A 26,450-nucleotide genomic window follows, 5' to 3' on the forward strand; every position below is an offset into this window, starting at 1 on the left:
AGCAGCTGAAGCATAAAGAACCAAAGGCCAAGGCTCTGGCTTTGCTACCCTCCGTGCAGTCCTTGGAATGGGGCAAAAGTAAGCCGGAAAATGATTCATTCGCAGGGTTTCTGCATGGATCTGAGGCAATCGCCGGCCATACATATCGCAGTCCCAGATTTAGATCGGACAAAGATCTGCCAGATCTGATCATCCAGAAGGCAGAAAAACCCATGTACTGGCCAGATACAGAGATCTGCACAGGGTCAAAACCTTCATCTGACTCATTTCAGGTCCAGATTGCTCAACCTGCAGGCAGAACCATCATGCAGTGGGTTCGCCCTTCAGACTCGGTACAGGACCTCACTCTGAAGCTAGAGCGCAGAATGGGGATCCCATCCAGCCTGCTGCGACTTCTCTTTCAAGGTAAACAACTTGAAAACCCTCAACCCCTCTCTGCTTACAGCATTTCCAGAAATAGCTCGGTGGTGGCGACATTCCGTTTGAGAGGTGGTGCAGCAGGGCAAGCTTCCTCAACCCGGCCTTTCTCATACAAGGACGCAGTTCACTCGGAGAACCCCAAACCCCCGGAAGCCCTTAAATCTAAGGCCTTCTTGGTTGAAAAAATTGATGAAGTCCCTTCGGTTGAACTCATGCATGAAGAGCTGGCTTCCCAGCATCAAGTATTTGCAGAAAGAGCCATCATTTGCAGATTTAATGGACTGTGGCCTCGATCTCAGGATCTCTATGCATGGATCCATGCAAACTGGACACATCACTGTAAGATCTTCTTTTGCTCGAAAGGTTATTTCATTGTTCTCTTTGATAACATTGAGCACTATGAAAAGGCCTTCGCAGAAGGACCTTGGTTCATGGGTACGGCAGGGCTTTTTTTGACCCCCTGGTTTCCAGATTTTGATCCAGCCTCTGCAGTCATTACCAAGACACCGGTATGGATTCGACTTCCAAACTTCCCTGCCCATCTATGGAATACTCGTGTCTTCAGAGCTATAGGAGACACACTGGGCAGCTTCATCCATGGAGATTTCTGGAGAACATCCAAAGGCCTCTACTCATATGCAAGAGTGTGTGTGGAGTTAGATCTGAGCAAGGGCCTTCCAGAGCAAATCAATCTCAAGATAAATGACTTCGTCTGGACCCAGACGCTGGATTACGAGAACACTGCTTTTCGATGCCGTCATTGCCAACAACCTGGGCATCTGCAGAACACTTGTCCTTCTCGCCCGGTAAAAAAGAACAAGGCTAGAGACTCCAAGCCCAAGTCCAAACGATGGGCTCCATGCTCTCCTCCTCCAGTCGAGGATTCAGATTCCTCCAGTTCTGAAGATGAAGATAGAGATGAAGAATTGAAACAGGCCCCTCATTCTGTAGCCCCCTCCACCGAGGGCCTGGCGCCTTCCTCTGATTCAGCCATTGCCCAGAAACGTGTCCATTTGTCCTCTTCATCGGACTCAGAAAAGGAGGGCTCCCCGCGGGAGGACCCCAATCTGCAAGTTGTAATTGCCCATCCACCCCAAAGTGGCTGGGTTGAAGTTAAAAAAAGGAAAGGGAAAAAGCATCGTGTTGAGACCCCTACTCTTTTAGGGTAGCCCATTATGCTGCTTAAGCTTTAGTGTCCAGTTGAAGCTCCCTGCTTGCTTCTCTCTTTTCCCGGAACCGAGGTTGATATTCCTATTATTTCCGGTTGCCGGCTCGCTTCTGCCACTCTGTTCTCCAGTTTCCTCTTGCTCTGTTCATCACTCTTCTCTCTTCCTCTAGGAGCCGAAGTGGATAGCACATCCTTTCCGGCTGCCTAGGCTCTTGCTTCTCTTGGATGTAAGTTCTGGTTGTACTATATTTTCTCTTAATAGATTTAGTTATTTACCGATAAAAAAAAAAAAAAAATGATATCTACAAGAAGGGAAAAGCTGATGCAAGAACAACTGCTGTTCAGCTTTTTGTCAATTAATCAATTCAAATTTCAAAAATTGCAGGGTATTAAGCTAGGCATAGTGGCATGACATGCCAGTCTCCAAAATTGTGGAATGAAATTACACCCACAGGTACAAACTTGTATGAAATTACAAGGACAAGGTTGATAAAACATGTCAATACACCATGTCATTCGAACAATGGATCATGAATTCCAAGCACAGCATACCATGCACAAAACACATATTCCTAGCTAGAAATCCAAAGCAATCTTTTAAATTCACAGATGAGCTCAGCAATACTTAACATTTTGCAAAAATGCTCAATGGTAAATCATTGTAGTCAGACAAATGTCCCTATAGATAAGAACAGGAGTTGGTGATGAACGACAACTGAGACAGCATACATTGCAGATTGCCTAGTAATAGTGTTTTCTCTCATGAACATAGCAACTTTCTGTACATAGTGCCCTTTGCTTACACACTATATTCTTTTCACGCTTTTATAACAATTATTCTGTCAAGATGGAAACAATCTAGACCGCTATTAAAAGTTTCAATCTAGATGGAAACAGTGAAAACGAATTTGTTATACCTTCAAAAGAAGGCATTTTCCCGAAGGTTTTAACTTTATATGCGATTTGAAAAACATAGCTAATAAATTATATTTCAACTCCATAAACACTATTGTTACCCATTAAGACATACTCGCTTTAATGAATCATTTGAGCCCAAATACATTTTCAGTACTATGAGGCAAGACCAATGAGCAACTATGCTTTCTTTGATGGAATGGAAGGGATTTGTAAAATAAGAAGACACAATTTTCCTGGTTGAGACACAGACATGTTTTCAAAGGAATAAGCTACAAAACTAATTTTGATGAAAGAAATCATTAGGAAAAACCTGGTCCTTGTCAATAAGCACTGCACGAACACCCTCCACAAAATCATTACGTGGTGAACTTCTTAGAGCTATGCGATACTCTGCTTTCATGACACCATCTAACTGAACATCCAAAGAAGAAAATAATACATTACAACCAACACAACCTCCAGCCTGTAGCTTCACACCAAAATCCTTAACTGAAGAGTCAAGTACAATGCTCCAACCGATACAAAAATTTATGAAACTTACCTTAGAAAGTTCATTTTCATGATTGCCATGTGCAGCTGCAACAGCTGAAAAATATTTGTGCGTCAGGCAGAGAGAAAATGGAGCACCTTTTCCCAGTCCTAAAAGTGCATCTTTTGCCCAGTCTGCCACTGTTGACACATTAAGAGTTAAAAAATGACATAGGAACAGAAAGAGGATTCAAATAACACAGTACACGTGTAAATTTTTTGCAAATATCTTGCCTGTAATGTTCCTAACTTAAACAAACAGTGATATATAAAGCAAGAACGATTCTCAACACACAAAATTTTAACAAACTAACACATGCTCATAAAATCTCCAGAAGTAGAACCAGCTGAGCCATTTTATTAACCAATGGAGCAGTGAAATAATATGGATGAATGCACCCAGGCTTGCCTCAATGGCAAGCATGACAGAATCCAGGTGATGAGACAATGATATCAAGTACTGGAAAATGTTTGCTCCTCTAATGCTCTACGCTGCCCAGAAAACTACATCGTTGGCTGGAAAGGAACTGCAAGAAACTCCACTTCCACTGCTCAGAAAATACTACAAATTCAGCCCCAAGCTCCTTGACCAAAACCCACAAAAACCCAGAAATGGTTTGGCCCAATTTTGACCTCCCAAAATCGACCCCCAAAGGCACTGTGCAATCCCCATCAATTCTGCACTGTCTGCGGCAAAGATATGGCTGAAAACCCCGCTTCCGGTGCTCAGAAAATTCTGAAACTTTATATGTGGGATCCCTGTTAGAAACCCAGAAATGGTTTGGCCAGATTTTGACCTTTCAAATTCGGCCTCCAATAGGCCCTACGCCCTCCAAACTACTCACAGAATACGACCTGCAAGGAACACCAACGAAATCCTCCTCCAAGCTCCAAAAATGCAGCAATCACCTCTCCAAATATTTCCCTTAACCTCTAGAGTGAAGTTTAGCCACAAATATTGAATCTCTACCCTCTACGTGAGCACCCAATGTTGCCTCTGCGCTGGCCCAGGAAGTGCGAAAGTCACCCTGCAAGGTAGCACACTCCTCCACCTCCAAAACTCTCCCAAATGCCAACAATCCTCCAATGCCTCCTCTCCGGAAAATCTCTCACCCAAAATCCATTGCAAGACACCACAAGCAAAATCAACCTCCTCTTCACTACGGCCTCCAGTAATACGCACCACCCAGAGATGAATGCAATCACTGGAAATCACAATGAAATCCTCCTCCTGAAGAAATGAAGAAAAACCTTCCTAGAGTGGCACTCAAAGTCCCCCGAAGAAAGGGTGCGCTCTTCGCTTGAAGAACTCTTGTTAAACAGCAAGTGACTCGGCTAAGCAGCTCGAGCAACCAAAGAGAAATTTGATATGCCAAAGATGAATGAAATGAGGAGAGCTGCCCTCCTTGTATAGATTTCGTGGAGCAGTTTTCCCTCCAATTTTACCTCCATTGTGGGCCCTCACTTAACCTCCTCCATGCAAACTGAAATAGGGAGTGCGTATTTCCCTAGTGTGGGTGGCCCCCATGTGTAATTTAACCACAAAAAAATAACTTAACCTAAGTCTCATCTCTTAATAAAAATTGAATGGGCCCCACTATCTCCAAAATTGGCCCCAAAATGTAATAATTAGTCTTGTTCCAAATTAATTTACGAAGGGACATTACATTGCCTCTCAACAGAACCAAAGTCATAGTAGTTGAACAAAGATCAGAATAACTACTAAGAATATCAAAACCCCTCTAGAGGTCCAGAAGGCATGCCAAGGATCAGAGGACAGTGAAATCATATGGCCACCTCCAATATATTTTACAGTTCACTCCAGGAAAACAAAATAATCATTGGCTGGACTGGTGACAAATGGTTAAGATAAGTAACTAAATATTGGAGTGACCTAGAAAGAGGCTGCAACATTATTATATCATATATAGCAACAAATATAAACAAAATAGCTGAACTGAGACAGAAGGGGCAAAGGAAAATTATGGCAATCAAGTATGCAGATTGAAGAAAAGAGCAATGATAAAAATGTGGCTCGGAAAGATGACCACAATTTTCCAAGCAGTTACAAAGAATATTTAAACATACACTGTGTTGCAAATTAAAGTGGTTAAGTTCCGCAAGGTTTGAAGTTGTGAGCAATTGTCGTTAGCACCCATTTACTACCGATATAATATAGATGAAAGGAAGCACCCTCCTCAGAAATGCATTACTATTAGTTAATGGTTGCGTGAACTTTGTCAATGAGTAGAGTATTATGGGTGATACCCCCTGAGCAGAGGTCCCTTTGTGGTAACTTTCTCCTCCACAAAAGAGAAGGGCACCCATTTTTTAAGAGGGCCCCTAGTTTCCTAAAAGGGCAGCCTTGTACATGAAATTCTGGGAGACGGAGTTTGATCCTCAAGCTGAAAACCCTTCCAAAGCCCTGTTTGGGTTTGTCTCCCATTTCACCCTCTGGAATTTTGCAATGGCTTTGGTCTGAAAACAATTGGCAAGAGACTACGGTCTTAAGTGACTCGTGAGTATGGCAAAGATGGGTCTTGGAATATTAACAGTTGAGATTTATGGTAGAACAGGATCACAATTCAGGGAACGAGTTAATTATGCCACCCTATGTCTTCACCTCAGGCAGCATTCAGTGCCTAGTCTTGAGCTAGGGGAAGGATATATCACAATTTCCTTGGATGCAGGATATCCATCAGCAGTATGGGAGGCCAGTTGTTCACTCTAATTTCTTATTTCCTGCATTTGGATCATGAGGTGAGCCATTCAATTGGGAGCTCAAAAAAGCAAAGGAAAAGTAAGAAACCACTGGCAGTCACACTGGATCAGTTGAGAGAAGAAAACAGAAACATGTGGGGGCACATTGCTCCCAGACTGCATGTAGTAAAACAATTCACTGGTGAGAATAAGGACATGGTCGATTCTGTCTTAGAAGTTATTAGTGATGAAAGAAAACATTTATCAGTTGATACCAGTTCTTGGAAACCTTAAATTGAAGTTGGAGATTCTAGGCAAATTCAAGGATGAGAATTCTGAGCTTATGAACAAAAAGTTATCTGACATGGAGTCAAGTGTTAAAAAATGATATGTGCTGACAACTAACCACCAGCCAGAGAGGGACATGATGGATCACACCCTCAATGGGTCCAATATCACCCAATTTCAAGGGAATCTGGCCAGCTTGAAAGCCAGTATCCAGAGTTTTAGGCCATCATTAGGGATCAATGTTGCAAGAACTGTCACCCCCCCCCCCCAGCCAGTTCTGAGGGCAGATTCGCGTCCCTTGTGGATCCATGGGCAAACCACGTTATGCCTGAAATTTGCGCTTCCTGGACATTCTGAACCATGACAGTTCCACAGGCCCGAACCACGGTTCCGCCACAGTTCCAGACCGCTCGCACATTTCTGAGGGGCTTTTTCTCTTTTGGAATTTTCGAACTGTTGTGTGAGGAACTATGCCTCCCAGACACTCCAAGGTGCTCCCTTAATCATGAGGGACTGATCAATCTTATAGAGTGGATTGCTGTTCTATTTTCAGTAATCTATTCCCAGCAGCTTGCATGCAGTTTGCATGTGTTAGTCCAAGTCTAGTTTAGATAGGGCACATGCAGTCTAGAGGTAGAGCACATATCCCAAGGAGATTTGATCTCTTTGGAGCACTCATTAAAGATTGCAGTAGACAATCACACAGAAATAGGGTGCAGATCCCAAGACTGCAGTAGATCTAGGATTCAGGTCTAATTTTGTAATCCTAAAGCAACCTTCTTTCATTATATCAGAAAGTTAAGGTATGCATTATATTCATTTACTTCAGCAGAGAGCAGTGAATTAGTTCTCAAGGTTTTCCTGTAGCAGATTTCATTTCAAAATTAATGAGAAAACAGTAGTAACATTTGACAGTCTGTTTAGTGAGTTTCTATTATACATTTTCCGCAGTATCTGTTTGTAGATTCTCCCATTATTAGACTTTCAGTTTTGAGTGGCTTTCATTTTTCAGCTATCTAGAATTTTTAGGAATTTTTTTAATGCAGAGTCTACTTACCATGGTCTAGAAAATCTAACACTTTTCAGCTCACAAGAAGAAGGAAATCCTGAAGAGATTTCAGACAGGGTGTAGTTTGTACAATCTATGGCCAGAGAAAGCTCTGTTCATTCTGTCAAGCATTCTATCTGCCAGTCTGGTTTAGTTCTGAATTATTGTTTAGTTATCTAGTGCCAATTTCTAGAACTGTTAATGAAAAATTGACTATGGATTTGTAGACAAAACCAGTATAATCGCAATGGACCGATTGGTACACTGTTCTCTAGGTTTGATTTTGGTTGAATAAGGGGGTTTTTTCCCACTGGTCAAAACCCATGATTTCTGGAATGTAGTGCAGTTCAACCCGCACAGTGACCTTACAAATAAAAAATAAATTTCTAGCAAAATATCAATGCTTGCAATTCTAAACAATTTTACTATTATATTCGACCTGTTGTGTCAGAAGAAAGTTGCTGCTTTTTCAGTTCTTCTATCGATGCCACAACTGACTTGTCATTACTGAAACATGCTGAAATTGCTGGTAAGAGAGCCTTCAATTGAGATTCTGACTCAGGTTCTTTGTGATTATCTGTCAATAATTTTTGCACTGTTTCATGTGGATTATTTGACCTGAAAATTGGGTGTCATATTGAGTGTCCACTATTATTAGATCAAAATATCCTCCATATTCTTCCTCAACTAAAAATTCAAAAGCAATATATTTCAAAAATGGTAAACCTGAAATTTTGATACATGTCTCATTGCATCAAATGAATCAGACAAGACATGACAGTATGAACATAGCACATACAAGTCTTGCTTAAGGAGAGACTCCTTTAATGAAGCTAGATTCGTTGATGGCACATAATGTGTGCCTAAACCGACATAAAGAGCATCTGCAGGGCTTGAAATCCTTTTCCCCGTCAATCCAAGGTAAGCACCTACATACAACAGAGAAAATAGATCAGTATTTCATATATGATAATGAATTTAACTACCCAGAATAATCTTGTTTTCCATTCCATTTAATCTCCTATAAATTTTCACAACTTAAACAGGTGTAAAAATGTACATGAACATGCATTTATTTGTTAGAAAAGAAACAATGAAGAAAGGAGACCAAAAGCATACTAGGACTTGAAACAACATTAGGTATCCTAATCCAACAGTATCAATATGTTACCTCCAATCTAAGTATCACAAAAAACTACAAAAGCATAGAACAAGAAGTAATATAACTGTGCCTCTATAATTCCTAAAATGCAAAAGGGGAACTGACGAAGATTTTAAAGTCAAACATTACAGGAATCATAATAATCTAAAGAGCTCAATCTTATTATCCTATAGCAAAAACTAGATGATGATACAAACTTGACAATATAGTCTGTTGCAACCATAATCTGCCACTGCATTTCTAGCAAATTCAAAAAAGGAAAAAATGAAAGCTAAATACAACATTAAGAGAGTTCTCCAACAGTAACATTGGTCAAATCTCAATGATTTCCTTGTATGAAGTTTTGGTGCTTCACTACTTTCTGTTTTTCTTAGAAATGCTTCATACATTACTTCAAATAAAAAATAATTACTTCATGAACAGAGAGCTAAATCAGGCAAACAACAGGAGTATCAGGAAATTCCCACACTAAAAAGGCCAATGAAGCAAGAATATGAGCCTGCACCCTAACAGGAAGGGACCAAACATCTCTATAAAAGATACTAAGCTTGACCTTAACAAGCACAGGCAATTCCTGTTTAAGGAGGCTCAATTCCCCTAAGCTGAGGGAAGATGATTCCTCAATAAAAGTAGTTTTACATCATTGTTTCCATAGAAAATCAATTCCAGTCAACCAAACCGTGTGCCATAAAGAATTGTAACTGTTGCTATCCATGTTATATATTTATATTTGGAACAATGATCAAAATGTCAAATACCCGAATGTTCCCCATGACGTCCCGTAAAATATAGAGGCATCTGCACGCATCCTCCACATCCCCCCATCACTGTGCCCACAAAATCTACTGGAAATTGTTTCTAATAGCATTCATATTTGTAACTTTCTCTATAAATTTCATCTTGTCTTTTGGTATAGAGTGTCTTATTCTTAAGGCATGCGGATTTAATTGTGTTCAATATTTTGAACTGATGCAATTTTATTCATAAAAACATCAAAACTTATGGTTTGTACAATTCCAGAGCTTTTAACATAAACAATACAATCAAGAGAAACAAAAGTCTTTAATTTTTTCAAAAAACAAGCAAGCCTAGGGGATACAAAAAAACATATACCAACAGCTCCTTCTCCTGGACTCCTTGCCGCTATGTAAGCAAATCCGACGTCAGGAAACAAGCCAATTGCAGTTTCTGGCATTGCAAGAAGAGACCTCTGAAAAGCATGTAATGTAATTAAATTAGTTCACAACACAAGCATTTCATTATGTAAATTCAAAAAACCAGCATGAACACATTGCAAAATTCGAATTAAAGATATAAACAGACATATGGACCTCGGTAATGACTCGGTAACGACCATGACCAGAAAGTCCAATTCCAAAACCCATTGTTACACCATCCATAAAAGAAATGTAGGGCTTTTCATACTGTGCAATTCTACAAATGAGAGTATACTCTGCCGAGAAGACCTACAACAGAAACAATAAAAATTAGTCTCCTACACATACATGAAGCGAAACAACTAATACTATTTAGATTGTAGATAATAACAACTGTAAATTGGAAATATGTTACAATGCATGATAAAAGAATTCTTCAAAGGATAAAACTTTGTTTCTTTATAGAGAGAAAACATCCATAAACATTGTTGTTATCCACATAACAGTGAGTATTCCACCCAAAAAGTTGACATCACCATCTGAATAATATATTCTTCATTGAAAAAAGCAACAAAGTGAAAATATTAATTTCCACGTGGTCATATTCCAACATAGAATATGACCACGAGCTAGCCTTAATTATGGTCATTCTTCATATCAGTTCAGTTACAAACAAACAAAAAACGATACTCATATTAAAAAGAAAAAAAAAAAATCTTTGTTTTATGTGGTTCCTAAAAGCCATTTCATCTTGTATTTTTTGCATAGAAAAAATACGAGCTACTCTTAGTTTATCCTCTTGCACTTCTGCCATCGACCTGATCATACCTTATACCTAAGTCACTAACTCCATATCCTAGGGATGGTGTTCAACACAGGCACGTGGACCCCCAGAAGCAGGACATAAGGAAAATATGTTAGTATTATCCAATGTTGCTGAAATCAGCAAGGGTCCGAAAAAAGAAAATTTGTAAAAATCGGGAAAATATCATTTATAAAAATAAAATCAAAATCCAAAACGTCAAAAAAATGACTCAAAGCGATTTTTTGGATTGACTCGCAATTTTTATATTTTTTCCCAATTTTTATATCTTATCAGTGCTTGACAGAAATCATGCCAAGAACTTTGCCTTGAAGGTTATAGCTATCCCAGTCAACCCCAATGATAATGACAAGTACGAGGAGGCGATGGCAAGGGCCAAGCGCATTATCCTTGACGGGGTCAAGGATCATGTGGTACCACATATAGCCGAGAAGGAAACGGCAGTTGAGATGTGGGAGGCTCTCAAGAACCTATACCAGCATACTTCTGTGCAGAGAAGAATGCTGCTCGAGAACCAGATGAGGTCGTATCAGATGAAGAAGGGTCAAATGATTGACTCCTTCCTTGGAGGACTGAATGAGATCCGAAATCAGTTCACTGCTATAGGAGCGACACCGGATTAGGAGCTTATGGTGAGGACAGCCCTGAATACTGTCTCAGAAGAGTGGGAAGTGTTTGTCCAAAGCATCCTGGGCAGAGGGACTCTCCTACCTTGGGACGAGATGTGGGCAGCTCTTCGCCAGGAAGAGATCAGACGGCAGTCAAAGACAGGTAGCAGCAGCAAAGGGATCAAGGTCAAGCAGGAGGAGGATGTGGCCCTAGCATCTGAAGGAAAGCAGGAGAAGCGGCAAAAGAAAGATCTCTCCAAGATCAAGTGCTTCCACTGTGGGGAGATGGGTCATTATGCGACCCAGTGCCCAAGGAAGAAGAGTAAGGGAGAGTCTTCTGAGACTAAGGCAGCGCCAGCACGGGCAGAGAAGGAAGTTTTGACAGACGATGACTGTGCCATGAGTGCACACGCACCACTTAAGCGGAAGTGGGGAGACATTGAGCTGTAGTCAGGCGGACTACAGGTGATGAGGGGCAGGATCCTTGAGGTACCCAGCCTCTTGGATTAGACCTTGCTATGGGAGCCCCGACAACGAGTAGCAGGACTGGCTGAGTGGGTAGAGACGGATGTGGATGGAGCGGCAAAGAGAGCTACAGTGCAAGAGTCCCAAGATAGCGCAGAGCTAGCAGGTTGCAGTTGTGCGAGAGGCACAGGAGTGTTGCATCAGTGTAGGAAGGCACAGAGAGGTGTGCAACAGTGCGAGATGCAAGGAGTTGTTGCAGCAGCGCAGAGGTCAGAGATAGTAAGCACTTGTCAGCGGCAAAGGGAGCTTCAGCATCAGTGGGTGTTTCTAGCCCAACATGGAGGTCAGTTGGGAGATCAGTTACTTCTTAGTAACTGAGTTGTAGTGCAACAGTGGGCATCACGATGCAGCATGATGACAGGAGGCGCAATGCGGATGCAGTGTTGGGAGAAAGGACCAGCAGCAGCACGGATGCAGAGGGAGTTGTCGTATAGATGCAGCAGTGGCAGTGGCAAAACTATGGGCAGCAGTACAGGAGGCAGCAGTGCAAAGGATGTTGGGCAGGAAGGCCTAGCATCAGCACAGGTACCGATGCCGAATGATCAGAGTAATACTCAGTGAGGAGTATTGCTAGAGCACAGTCCTCACTAAGAGGGAGTGTTGATTTGGGGTAGCATCGGATGTGCTCTAGCCACGAAATTTAGTGGAGAGGTTGGGGCACATGAGATCTCCAATACCCAGAAAGGGTTTAGGTAGATTCTAAACAGATCAGGAGATATTAAAATAATTAATATTTTTAATGGAGTCCCTAAGTCTAAACTTACGGAAAATAAAATATTAATGTGTATTAATATGAATCTGTGTTAGAGTGGTCCAAAAGACATGGATCAAGCCAGATCTAATCTTAGCCGTTGATTAGGGACTTAATCTCGGTCGTTGAATCATCAACAGGAAAAGTATAAGAGGAGGCTTGAGGGTCACTTGGAGATCACACCAGATGATCAGTCATTCTATTCTCTAGAGCGGGGTTTGCTAAGAGAGATAGAATCAGTGATAGGGAGAGCAATTCAGGGGCATTGAGTACAGAGGAACAGAGAAGGCAAAGATTGTGCCGAGACAGTAGCGCAGCAGCTAAGGAGGGTGATGCAAAGCTAGCAAGCGCCACGCAGAGGCAGCCAAGTGTTGCGTAGAACACCAAAAGGGCCAACGTAGCTGACACAGAGGCTCCCGAAGCTGACGTAGGGCCTCCTGGAGCTGACGCAGGCCAAAAAAAGTTGATGCAGGGCCAACGTGAGACAGAGAGGAACTGACACAATCCACATTAGGCAGACGATGGGGTTGCAGAGCAGTTTTGTGCTGAGGAGTTATCAGAAGGGTTTTCCGGGGTTTCAAACAGGAGATTTCTCTCAAACTGTGAGGTATAGCTATTAAGGAAATTCTCTGTTGGGTAGGCCAGTTACGGAACCCAGATTGTACTCTGACATTGCTTAATAAGAAAACCCTCAAATAGTTGCACCGGTTTTCCCACATTGGGTTTTTCCGAGGACATTGGTCCAAAAATAATGGTGTCATGTGGTGTGTTTGTTCTTGTTTCTTTTAGTTGTTGATCTGTAATATGTTGAGCATGCACTGGTGTTTATTTTCAGTATTTACTTTATAAATAACTTGTTAAAGAAAAATAGCAAGTAGGTAGGAATAAATCAGAAAAAGTGCATGAAGGGTTTCTAAACTAAGTAAACTTAGAAACTTCAACAGACATGACCTTCCATGAAGAGGCACCTGCCTAGTGCACTCTCATTTGTATCATATTCTCATTCATACATTTTAATATATATTCTAGTATCTTCAATGGAGATCTACATATTCCAAGTCTTTTGGAGTATTTGAGTTAAGTACGAACTTTGTTTGCACCATTGGTATCAGAGTTGTTTGATCTTCTGGTTGCTCAATCATTGCACAAGAGCCTCGTTCTCTGAACCAGGTCTTTGGATGTCAAAATTCACCAGCTTTGTTGTCATTGAAGCGTTCACTACAAGATTTTGGAGGTTCTGTATTTTCACTATCAGGCCCTTCACCTTTAGAAAAAATACAAATGAGATATCTTTAAGTTGAAGTTAATTATAAGTCCAAGGGTAAATTAAAATTTATTTATAAGATACCATTATTTAAGTTATAGAAAAATTATAAGGAAGTACCAAACTTGAAAAAATGATTATTAAGCATCAACATTGAGTAGATACTTATAATAAGGTACTTGTATAAGTTCATCCTAAAGAAGTAAAATGAAGCCTAATACGGAAATGAAGGTCAGAAGATTCTCAGAAACTAAATATAACTATGCCTCAGTGCTATTTAGAATTAAAGGGTCTATTGCAGGAAAAGATGTTACTATTGCTATCTCACCAGTCGAAGATAAAAATTATATAAAACCTAAAATTGCAAACCAATTAGTGATTCCCGAGTCAAATATAATCGAAAAATTAGACTGTTATGACAACAAAAAATATGAAATAACCAATTTACAGTTAAACATTGAAGATTATACATTAGGATCACAATTCTCAGTTCAAAACCTATGGAGCGATCAAGGTGACATTATTTTAGGTTCACCTTGGATGGAAACCCTAGGTTCCTTCATCCTAAATAAGAAGTAGTTTTTGACATTTTCTTACAAGAAGAAAAAAATAACGCTACAAGATGTTACAGTGAAGTCGACTTCAATAATACCAGAAGACATACTAGATATCTCAAACTTAAGTAATTTTTCAAGAAGGTAAAAAAGTACTACAAAATATGCAAAGAGAAGTTGACAAGGTCACTGCTAAAAAATATGAAAAAGTTTCTCGGCTTAAAGACCATAGTGAAAAACTACTGATGCAAATTAAGAATTAAAAAGGACAAGAATTCATTGGAAAACAAGGTACAACAGCTTATCAAGAAGGAAGCATTGAATGTAGAAGTCCAAGTTTAAAAGAAAGGAATAAATATTGATCCTGTGAATATCATAACTCAAGAAGAAGGCAAATCGGTTGAAGAAAAGACGCACTTAGATTTTGTAGTTCAGATGATAAACATCCCAAGTGAAGGTTTTGTAACCAACTCAACAACATCGTCACCTAAACTAAATCAGAATATTGCCACACACATGATAGGGGAAAGACAAACCAAAAGAACTCCTTATCTACATTTGAATCACAAGAATAGACATCTCAATCAATCTACGAATCCGTATCTCTAAACATAAACAACAAACTTATGTTCCGAAGACTACTAATGTCAGTGCAATTTAGTCTTGTGATAACAATTCACATGAAGTATCCAGTAACCACAAGATTCCACAGAAGATTAATTTAGGATGGTCAATTCCATTCTCAGTGCAACAGTTTTGTTTCACTTAGAGGATCATATCATCTTGTTTCAACGAAGATGACAGTTCTGAGACAAGAAGACATTCAAAACAAAAAATGAGATCAAGCCTTTTCATCAGTAAGCTTTGAGGACAAAGCTTACTGAGGAGGAACGCAATGTTATTAATAAAATATATATAAATAATATAAATATAAATAATGATGATAAATGTATAATGATTAGTTAATTAGTAATTAGTACTGAAGAGACATGTCTAAATCGGACATGACCTTCCATGAAGACGCACCTTCCTAGGGTACTCTCATTTGTATCATATTCTCATTCATCCATTTTAATATATATTTTGGTATCTTCAATGGAGATCTACATATTCCAAGTCTTCTGGAGTATTTGACTTAAGTACAAACTTTGTTCGCACCAAAAGCCAAGACGATGATCCTAGATGGAGTCCGAGATCATATGGTTCCGCATGTTTCCAGTAAGTATACTACAAAGGAAATGTGGGATGTCATTGTGAAGCTATACTAGGATCCATCTAAGAATTGTAAAATGATTATCAAGGAGAAGTTGAGGGTCACCAAGAGGCAAAAGGGTGAGAACATAACTTCCTATCTCACCGGAGTGCAAAATGTTCTAATGAGCTAGTAGTTGTTGGAGAGAAACCAAAAGATAGTGAACTAGTGTGAGTTGCTATAAACAAGTTTACCAAGGAGTGGGTTGCTTTCATTCAAAGGATTACTGGACGAGATAAATTGCCAGATTGGGAACGCCTGTGGAGTGATTTCACTCAGAAGGAGCTCAAACTCAGTCTTGTCGAGAGCAGCAGTGGCAAGGGGTTGAAGTTGAGAAGGAAGAGGAGAATTTTTCTCTTGCAGGTAAGGCCAAGGACAACAAGGACCAAGGAGAGGTCGAGTCCAGTTTGAAGGGCAAGAAGAAGGATCTAAGCAAGATCAAGTGCTTCTATTCCATCAGTTTGGACACTATGCCACTAGGTGTCCTAAGAGGAAGGAGTCCAATAAGGATCATGTCGCTGCACCAGCGAAGGTAGATGCATTTTTTGCGCAGTTCGAGAAAGATTTCTCATTGATTGCTTGCATGGCAAGCTGAGCAGGTAGCAATATATGGTATATTGATTTAGAAGCATCCTTCCAAATGACCGGGGACAAGAAGAGTTTCAGCCACTTGAAGGAGAAGGACATGCAGGTTCAAATTGAGCTAGGAGATGATGGTCAGTATGCAGCTAGAGGAGTTGGTACTATAATTTTTCAGAGGGAGTCAAGCAATCCTCTTCATCTCAGAGATGTTCTCTATTTTCGAGGATTGAGGCAAAATTTTGTTTTGGTAGCTACCCTTGAGGACAAGGAATATGATATCATCTTCAGCGAAGGTAAGGCGTACCTCCAACACTTAGCTTCTAGATGTAAGAAGCAGCTACGTTGTTGCTTCTAGATGTAAGAAGCAGCTAAGTTGTTGGAATTTCTAAGTCTATCTGTTAGAAATTCTTCCTGTGCTTTCTGATTTATTTCTTCCTACTTGTTCAGTTACTTAACATGTTATTTACCATGTAAAAACTGAAAATAAATACAAGTACAATATCAACACATACATATCATCAACTAAAAGAACTAAGCACACAAGTGACACCATTATTTTTGGACTAATATCCCCAGAAAAACCCAATGCGGAAAACTGGTGCAGCTATCAGAGGGTTTTATTATTAAGCAGTTTCAGAATCCAATCTAGATGCCAGAAATGGCTCACCCAACAGAGAATGCCCTCGGCAGTAGTACCTCTCAATCAGAGACAGATATTCCGGCTAAATCACCGGATGAACGATCCCACAGCAACACTGCAGCACTTTTGCTACTCTCTGTCACCCAAATAGGGACTGCGTCACCCTATCCAGCTTTCCAGCTCCAATTTGTCCCACGAAATCTCCTAGCGTCAACCTCTAGGGTCTGCGTCAGCCTCTCTGGCACAGTGTCAACCCAGCGTCAACCTCTCGGGGCTCTGCGTCAGCCTCTGCATCTCCCACGTTGGCCCTCATCAGGCTCTGCGCAACTCCTGTCTGCCTCTGTGTGGCCTATGGCTGGCTCTGCATCAACCCTCTTCCGGCCTCTGCGTTGATGCTCCCGGTACTATCTCTGCCTCTCTGCTACTGTATTCACTACCCCTCAGCTGCAACTCAGATCATTCCTTCGATTTCCTCAGCAAGCCCTGCCCCAGAAAATTGAATTCTTGATCAACTCGGTTTGTTCTCCAACTATCCCTCAAGCCTCTTCTTATACTTTTCTCGTTGACAATTCAACGTCCGAGATTAAGTCCCTAATCAACAACTAAGATTAGATCTGGCTTGATCCATGACTGTTGGACCATTCTAACTCAATTTTATATTAATTCACATCAAGATTTTATTTTCCCTAAGTTTAGACCTAGGGACTCCATTAAAAATGTTAATTATTTTAATATCTCCCAAACTGGTTAGATTTTGCCCAAACCATTTCTGGGTCTTGGAAATCTCATGTGCTTTAGCCTCTCCACCAATTTTCAAGGCTAGAGCACATCCGATGCTACCCCAAATCAATATAGGTGTGAGGGTGAAGAATCTCTACAAGTTGCAAGTAGAAACAGGTCCAGCCTTGAGATGCAAGGCATGGAGTTCTCAAAGTAGAGATGTGGTTGTTGAGCGAGTGCAGGATAGAGCTCTCAAGATGGAGCCTTAGTGAGTATCTCAGTTTCAGTCTTAGCTAGTTGGTAGTTAGGCTGATCAGCAGGATGATGAGGAGCATAGCCCAAGGCGCGTGGAGGCAGTGACTCAGTCAGAGACTCCTAGTATAGGGAGAGTTTGAACCATGGTGGTAAAGATTTTGGGTAAGGGAGATCAGAAGAGAGTTGAATCTTCCAATATTACTACCAGCCAGAGGAAGCAGCCACTGAGGTACACAAGGCACATGGCACTTATGATTGAAGTAATGGACTTACAGAACATAGTGGGAAAGAACAGGTCTTCAAATCAGGTTCCACAAAAGAAAGCAGGGAAGTCTTCTAGTTCAAAGGTGGCAGCTGCAATAGTGGAGAACATGGTAGTGTTAAAGACAAATACAGGTGGACAAGGTTCTTCCAGAAGTGCCTTCCTCACTAAGAGGGAGTGTTGAAAAGAGTAGCAAGAAAGGTTCCTTGATTTGTGCTTTAATCAAAGGGACCTCAACGAGTTTCTCCTTGATATGCTCGAGTTCCCTATAAGTTAGGACGAATTCCTATAATTTAGGATTTGTTCCCAAAAGTTAGGACGCATTATGAAGCAGTTAACTAATGTGCTGAAGTGGAAGGCCGAGTTCCTTGTCTTCTAGTGCGAGTTAATTTGGGAAAAGGACAAGTGACTAAATCTCAAGTTCTAGAATTGAGATGAGAGAAGTTGCATCTATTAGTTCAACTCAGTTAACTCATCAATCACAAAATCAATTTCCTAAAATATAATTTGCCAAATTTAGCCATTTGAATAGTTTATGAGGATAGAAGGCACAATTGTATTCATTCTTGAGCACGAGTTTGTGTGTGAGCTTGAGAGAGAGCGTGCACAAGAGGGAGGCTTGTGCGAGTTGATAGAGGGAAGAATTGCCTTGGGAATGCGCTAGGAAATAGGAGGCCATTTCCAGGATTTGTGGAAAGATTTCTGAGCTCATCCAAGCAAGGCAAGAAGGCATAAGGGGTCTTGCTGTTTGTTTCAATCTTAGTTCAAGGAGGGAGATCATTGTATTATCTATTGAAGCAAGAGTGTTTTGTAAGAGATCTATTGCTCATTCTTCTATCAATAAAATTCTCAAGCAAGCAGAGGGTTTTCCCAGTTGGGTTCCCTAGAAAAAATGTCTTGTTGAATTGTGTGATTGTGTATTTAATTTTGTTCCTATTCTGCTGCAAAATAAGTAGAGAAATTCTGTCTTATTAAAAGAAACTAGTTTTCAGATATTTCATATAAGCAGTTGCAGAATTTTGTGGATTTTCTACAAAGACTTGGCCAATCTCCCAAGTCTTTTGAAAATTTAAATTTTCCATATCAAATGAAGCTATAAAGAGTTGGCAGCTGAAAATATCTACAAGGTCATAAAGTTTGTAAAACAAAATTTCACCTCATCCTAACCTAGAAGTGGATCCAATTTTCAAATATATGACAGTGTATAATAAAGAGAAATCACAACAGATTCTTGTGGAAGATCAAGACATGCACTAGCATGCCACTTCTTATATTGCTTGCTTCCTATATACATGCTATGGACAGGACAATTGTTTTATTATGTATTCGGAATAGTATACAATTTAGAAGAGAAAATATGTGATTTGGAAAGAAAATCTCTTGAAAGACTTCTACTTGGACATACTACTAGATATTTCAAGAAACCGTTTCTTAATGCAAGTTCAGAAATTTCAAGAAACCGTTCCTTGCAAATTCAGGAATTCCACGTCAACCTTGAGGTTCCTTGGATCTACTATTCCCTGTGAACTTTCAACTTTATGGATAAATCTGAAATATAAATTGCAGCAGTATATATTTCACTTGTGTCCAACAAGATACATAACAGAGCCTAAGAAAATAAACACCAACCAATCGTACTTCAAGGGCGAGAGAGCTATGTCTCCAGCCCTAAAGGCACAATCCCCAACAGATAACAAATCTAAGAATAACTTATAAACAGCAGATTTGTTAAAGCCGCAAATCTGAACTCTTAGCTTCTTCTACTTGTCAAATCACTCAACAAAATCTGCTTACTGTTATTAAATCAGCATACATATCCAGCACTAGAAACTACTTAACCACCATGAGAACTAAAAGCTGAAAATCAGATCTGAGTACAAAGTTTGGATGACAAATTACACTCCATATATGCATAACAATGACGTTACAAGTACATAGCAACAGCTTATAACAAAACAGTACAAGATAGTCCTTCAAGCTTATCAAAGCTAGGACTCTTCAATGCATCCAAACACTAGCTATCGCATCTACCATCACTAACAAACCCTAACTAGCAATCATGGCCTAGCAAGGCATCACACCAAGCTACCCCTGTTAATTTTTCCTTTAACCTAGCATATTGCAGACTAAGTTCTTAAGTTAGTTAGCAAAAGCAAAATTTTACATAACCAATCACAATCACAAAGACAAAAATTGTTGAAAATGTAGCGAGAAAGTTCTTATGGCTTGTGCCTTAGCCAGTGAAGACCTTGAATTGTGCTCATGAGTTAGACTTCAATTATGATGAGTTATTTGCAGTTTACTGGAATAATTATCAAGTTAACATTCGTAGAGTTGAAGCTTCAGCTAAATAGGAGTATTCATCTACCCACATCTGCAGCTACTGTTGCCTGGCTCTAGTAGTTGTTGACTCGGGCTTGACCACTGCCAACTGTGGCAAATGGTTCACTACTGGTTGACCCTAGCACTTAGTCCTCACGGCTCAATACCTTTGTGCAACACCCTACTACGACCTTCACATCACACTCCTACCTAACCCAACGCTTGCTCCTCTGCATGCTTGACCGATTGTGCCCAACCCCTGTCTTGCACACGCTTGTCGACCTGCTGCAACTTGGTACCCTTGCATGCCCTCACAGACCTATGCGCAACCAAATATGTTGTGCCTCAACCTTGGTTTGTCATTTCCTACTTCCAACAACAGCCCAACAACTCCTCGATTTGCACTCTATCACAGTCGCACCATCTTGAGCTCCCTCACTATGCAGTTGACCCCAACCGCTCTATGCCAATTTATGTCATCGTGCATCAGTCCCTCAGTTATGTCGATTTTGTTGCGCAGATCTCATGCCCTGTAGACATCCCCACTATGCTTTCCCTTGTCACGACATGTTGCCATCGTCCTGCGCAGCAACTATGCAACAATCTCTCGATTCATGCCGACTACCTCTGCCATGACTTCTCTATCTGAACCCAAGTCTATGTTGTTGCCCCAACCGAGTCCTCTCTACCATTGTTGGCCCCTCATATCGCGATCGACACACTCTGGCCCCATAAGCCATTGACCAATGTGTCGAAACAATACAAATTGTTGGTTTGTTGATCATCTATAAATTTTAAATAATTTCATCTTCCTTCTCTCTCTCCTAGAGGGCTAGGGTAGCCGCTAAAGTTTCTAGTGTAGATTTATGCATTAAAGTGAATTTTGTGCGGATGTTTGTGGCTCATAAATTAGGATTTGCATCTATAATTGTGTAAAGGAAAAATCTAGCATAGTGCATGGTTGATACCTCTTAATTATAGCTAATGTCACCTTTTTGCTATTTATGCATACCTAACAGCCATAGGAATAAGCTTCCTAACCTAATCCCAAAATTTTGGAAGATATTTGATCTTTTGTTGTTGAATATCATTTGAAGATCTTCTCTTGGGCTACTATATGGAATTGAACAACTTATCATTGCATATCATCCAAACCCTAACTTATAGCAACCTTCTCTTGTTCTAGGCGTACAGTATTTGAAACCTAGTGTAGAACATCAAACATCTAGGCCATTTTGGGCCCTATCAGTACTTTATCCCAGTGTTGCAGGAAACGCCCCCCCCCTTCGGATCAAAAGCTTGAAACTCAATCCGTCCATGGGCGATTTTCCCTTTGAAAATCATTTCAGAAATTCCGAATCCGAAACGTGGATCGGGCTAAAAAATATGATTCATGCCATTTCAAAAACATACGGCCCGATCTGCGTTTCGGTTTTTCCGAAACCCGTTTCATACAACGGATCAGTCGTACGATCCGCAGCAGTTCCAGGTCGGATCTTTACGGATCGTGACCATTTTGTCAGGTAGTCGGTCGTTCCCGCCGCGTGGGCTACAAAGAGGCGTTTTTTTTTCGTTTTTTTTTTTGTTTTTCTTTGTTGGGGGTGGGTCCAACTTGGGTTAGGGTGAGGAGTGAAGGGATTAAAAGACCCTTTCATCTCTCATTTGCTCACTTTTATATTGAGAAAGCCTAGAGAAAAGAGGAGAAGAGAGGAAAAATAGAGGAGAGCTTGGAGGAGTGAAGGAGGAAGAGCTAGGAGAAGGAGGAGGAGCTTGGAGGAGTAAAGAAGGGCTTCCACCAATAAGAGCTAAAGAGGTAAGTGCAAACACCAAACTCCCTCATTTCTTTGTCATTGATTTTTGTATTGTTCTCCTCCCTTTCCTACTCTTTCTCATTCTTTCTACTTGCTCATTTAGTTGCAGGTTGTCCACCACCTATATCCATATTCCAAGATAGTGTTATTTTGGCTTCTATGTATCATTCCACTTTTGGTTTTAATGATGGCAAGGGGGAGTAAGAATAGAAGGGAAGAAGAACAAGAGGATAGGGGTCCCCATATGAGTCACCCAATGTATGATGAGGAGGAAGGGGATGAACCTGAAGGGAACACTGAAACACTAGAGGGGAAAGTTGCATTAACACCCTTGTGGAACTATGTGACCAAACTTGAAGGGGGGAAGGGTGGTGGACGCTACAAATTATTGTGCCTTCATGGTTGTCATGGAGGAAAACCACTTAGTGGTTCATATACCCATGTGAGGAGACATCTTTGTGAGGTGATCGACAGTGATGATAAAAAGGGTGTTGTGGGGATACAAATTTGCCCAAACATTTCAGCTAAATAAAGAAGAAAATACATCCAAATAGAGGAAGTTGCACAACAAAAAAGCAAGAAACAAAAAACTCAATTTGAATCAAGTGCAACCTCTAGATTTGGTAGCTCGCCTCCTTATGGTACTTCTACAAGCTTTGGAGGTAAAAGAACAATAGGGGATTTCCTTAATGTTGCTAGGAGGGATGATGTGGATGGAAAGACAATATGATTTCTTTGTGCTTGCGGTGTACCATTCAATGTGCTTTGCTCTCCCTATTGCCATGAAATGGTAAAGGCCATCAATGAAGCCCCAAAAGGATACAAGTCCCCCAACTATGAGAAAGCTAGAACAATGTTATTAGAAAGAGAAAAACCAAAGGTTCAAAGAGCTTTGACACGTTTTACAAATGAGTGGTTAGATTGTGGGGTATCCATTGTATCAGACGGGTGGACAAATATTAGAAACCAACATTTGATTGGTGTTTCTGCTAGTGGTGCAGTGTTTATTACATGTCATGACTCCTACATTAGTGCATCTTCCCAAAACATTGCAGATCTCCTATTGCAATCAATCAGAGATGTTGGTCCGAATAATATGGTTCAAGTGATCACAGATAATGCAGCAAATTGTAAGGCAGCAGGAAAAGTTATTGAGCATACTCATCCACACATCTTTTGGTTTGGGTGCCTAGTTCACACATTGAACCTTTTGATGCATGATATTGTGAAGCATAAAGAATGTGGGTGGATTAATGAGCATTACATGACAGGGAAGAAACTCATTAAATTTATCATAGGGCATACAAGGGTAAACTACTTCTATGGCACTTACTCCAAGTTGCAATTGCTTAAACTTCCAAAAACAAGATTTGCAAGTTATTACCTCACCTTTAGGCACCTAGTGAAAGTGAGACAAGCTTTAACTAATGTGGTGACCGTTGAATCATGGGAGGAAATTAACACTGATAGAGTTGACATGCACTTTTGGTCACAAGTTAAATATGTTTTGCAATTCACCAAACCAATTTATTACATGATCAAGTTTGGAGATTCAGATCGACCAATAATTGGGGAGGTGTATGAGCAAACGGATAGCATGTTGGGGTAGATTAAAGACATTGTTGAGCCTAGAGATATCACCTTGTACAATTATATTCATGCATAGGTGGAAAACCGATGGGAAATGCTAAATGTTCCATTGCATGCATTAGCATATGTTTTGACACCTAAATACTATCATCCATCATGGCTTTCAACACCAGCACCTGGGGGGAGCAGGAGAAAACCACACCTAGATCAAGAGGTTCACAAAAAATATATCATTTCATTGAGTAAATTAGTTCCTGATGAGGAGGAGTTTGCCATGGTACGGAGATAGTTGAGCAACTATACACTTAGCACTAGTCCATTTGGGAGCATGCATGCAATTAGAGATCGAGAGACTTTTTCTTCTCTTGAGTGGTGGAACATGCATGGAGGTACTACTCCACTTCCACAAACTTTGACATTGCGGGTGCTATCAAAGGTGGTAAACACTTCTTCTGCAGAGAGGTGTTGGAGCTCTTATTCTTTCATCCACAGTGTTAAAAGGTGTTGAAGAATCTAGGGCAATTAGTATTAGTAGGATTCTTCGAGACTTGATAACAATTTGTGAAGTGCTTTTACAATTTATCTTAGATGATGTTCTTCTTATTATTAGTGTGTGTGTTTGCTTCATCAAACTGCTACCAAAACAAAGAGACAAGAACACAAGATGGTTGGCTTTCTTCCAGGGCCAAAACCTCTCCCTCTTGGAGAGGAAAAACCCGCACAAAATTCTTCTTATAGATATTCCAATTGATGAATACCAAGACCTTGACCCTTGACATACTATGCCACTCCAAGACCAAGACAACAATCCTCTTTGAAGTCACTGCTGAAATTATCATCATAGTTGTACCAAAACTGCTTCTTCATCTAGATCAATATTGCACCATGAGTGCTCCTTCATCTAGATCATTGTTGCACTTACTGAGAATATCATTGTTGCATTTCCATAGAGATCTTCACTCTATCTACAAGGTCATCATATCATTCTTCATTATGAACTTATCTTCGGAGGGTTTATGATCATGACTATGTAAAATATGTTGATAGAGTATTGCACCGAGACAATTTGTATGCTGAGATAGTGTATGTCTTTGTGAGAGTTGTTCATAAGGGATGCCGAGATTATGATTGTATTCTGAAACAGAGATCTGAGACCTTCTTCCTTTCACCCATGCCACGAATGATACTTCTTTGTATACATTTGTAATTGCTTCATTGTTTGTCATCCTAACTGTGAGGATCCCATCCTATAAACATCCAATAGCCATGGTGAATTTGAGTCTCTGTCCTTATCCGAGCTTGTAGATGAGTCTGAATTGATACCTTCTTGTAATGCGGATTATAGTCCTTGTTCTTCACCGAATCATCTCAGAAAATGCAAGTTTTGTACTTCATTTTTGTGGTGACCCTAACTGGGTATATATAGTGGTTATGCCTCCATTTTTTAGTTGACTTGAAGAATTGCGTCATTTATATGAGCAGACATGTCATCTTTCAGTTGTTTAATTCATTTTTGCAGGCTGACATGATGTTCTCTTCATCGTTTTGCTTGTAGTCTTCTTTGTTGAAGAATGGTGCTTGTCTTGGAGGGCTTCTTGACACTAGGTTGACCCATGTACATTACATAAATGCTCATAAAGAGCTCTTTAACATAATCTTGACTCTCTGAATTTCCTAGACATATGGAATGAGAAGTCATTCATATAATTTTATAAAAATAATAATTCTTTTTCTTGACAAGTACAAAGATCAAAATTACATTGACAAATACCGAACCTAGTTACACTTTTCTTCAACACTCCCTCTTAACTAGGGAGGTATTTACAATTGTGTTGGGTTATTCTCAATCTAAAGAATTTCTCATAAGAAGAATCGGATTGGTAATCCCATTTGTATAGAATCATATCAATCAGCGTTGTCATAGTGCAAGGCCTTGACTAACAGCTCCATCTCTCCACGAGACCATGAGCTACAATGCTGGCGAGACCAATGATTTATAAACACCTTCATCATTGTCTCTCAAGGTACATACCCACCCGGGTGTTCACTGAGTATGACCTTCTAGGACTATTCTTATCTTGGGTTCCCAGCCCTCAAAGAATATCGATCCTCTTGCCTACTCTTATCTTGGATGCCCTACACATCCTCAAAGAGTATCGGATGCCAAATGATTACCCAATCCTCCCATTCTTTCTTCCCAAGTGAAGACAAGAATGTTGTGTCTATCATGTGTTTACATTTCCATTCACTACCTTCATCTAGACTTACGGATGTTAGTCCTTGTCTAGTGCATGACACATGACGTGGAAAAACACAATTGTCACTCCTCTGTAATCAAGGGTGATCTTAATTCAAACTCCCTCTTGATCAAGGACATGTCAGAGCTCCCTCTTAGCTAAGGACTCTTCTATATATCAGCAAGATTTTCTTTGTGGATCCTTCAACTGCTTGATCAACTTCTCACCTTGATGTCATGAAATTTAGTTGTGCTTCTTCCTTGTAGGGCAACAACCATCAATCACTTTCCTTCTTATTCCGTCATGTCATTCCTTTCTTCATAAAAAGTGGCCTTCTTGGTACACATCTGGAACCTTCTTCATATGGCTACTTTTCTCTTCATGCTTCTTTCAGGAGTTTCCATCCATCACATGAATGTTGGTTGCACTTCTACTTACAAGTCTTGTTCTAGTAGCCCTACATGAACTCATCCAGATATTATTCAAGAAATTAAAACATTATATTAAATTAAATCATACCTTACGAGATGGCTCTTCATCATGACATCTTCTTGTAGGTATCAGCATCGTGCACACATATTGTCACATCTCCCAAAGATATCCATTATCAAGGGTCTTCATTCTTTTCAGACTTTCATCAGTCTTCATATATTTCTGGGAGATATCCTAGTCAACTCTTCTTGGTCTTTTGGATGTTGATTGCCTTCATCATGGTTGCATATCTCACGATCTCTTCCTTCCTCACACATTCCATAGCTTTCAATCAGAGTTTCTTTATTGTAGTCAATCACCTCATACTTCATATGAGGACATATTATGTTTATTTCATCTAGTGCGACTTATGCCTTCTTGCATCTTTTCAGAG

The 26,450-nt window shown here is 40.2% G+C and overlaps 1 protein-coding gene across 2 annotated transcripts in view; it reads right to left on the reverse strand.

Moving 5' to 3' along the window:
* The window catches only part of LOC149187472 (3-hydroxyisobutyryl-CoA hydrolase-like protein 3, mitochondrial), a 166,304-nt gene that overhangs the window by 45,540 nt on the left and 94,314 nt on the right, over positions 1-26,450 (reverse strand). For both annotated transcript variants that reach the window (XM_089411380.1, XM_089411379.1), the window contains exons 4-9: positions 9,564-9,698; positions 9,346-9,442; positions 7,870-7,999; positions 7,510-7,688; positions 3,048-3,175; positions 2,817-2,918 (exon numbers count right to left, since the gene is read on the reverse strand). In XM_089411380.1, the coding sequence (XP_089267506.1) occupies positions 2,817-2,918; positions 3,048-3,175; positions 7,510-7,688; positions 7,870-7,999; positions 9,346-9,442; positions 9,564-9,698 (771 nt within the window). The remainder of the gene's footprint in view (positions 1-2,816; positions 2,919-3,047; positions 3,176-7,509; positions 7,689-7,869; positions 8,000-9,345; positions 9,443-9,563; positions 9,699-26,450) is intronic.

The sequence above is a fragment of the Pinus tabuliformis genome, chromosome 3_1 (genome assembly GCF_031772625.1).
Source record: "Pinus tabuliformis cultivar Carrire ecotype Pingquan chromosome 3_1, CPIR1, whole genome shotgun sequence".
Lineage (NCBI taxonomy): Eukaryota > Viridiplantae > Streptophyta > Pinopsida > Pinales > Pinaceae > Pinus > Pinus tabuliformis.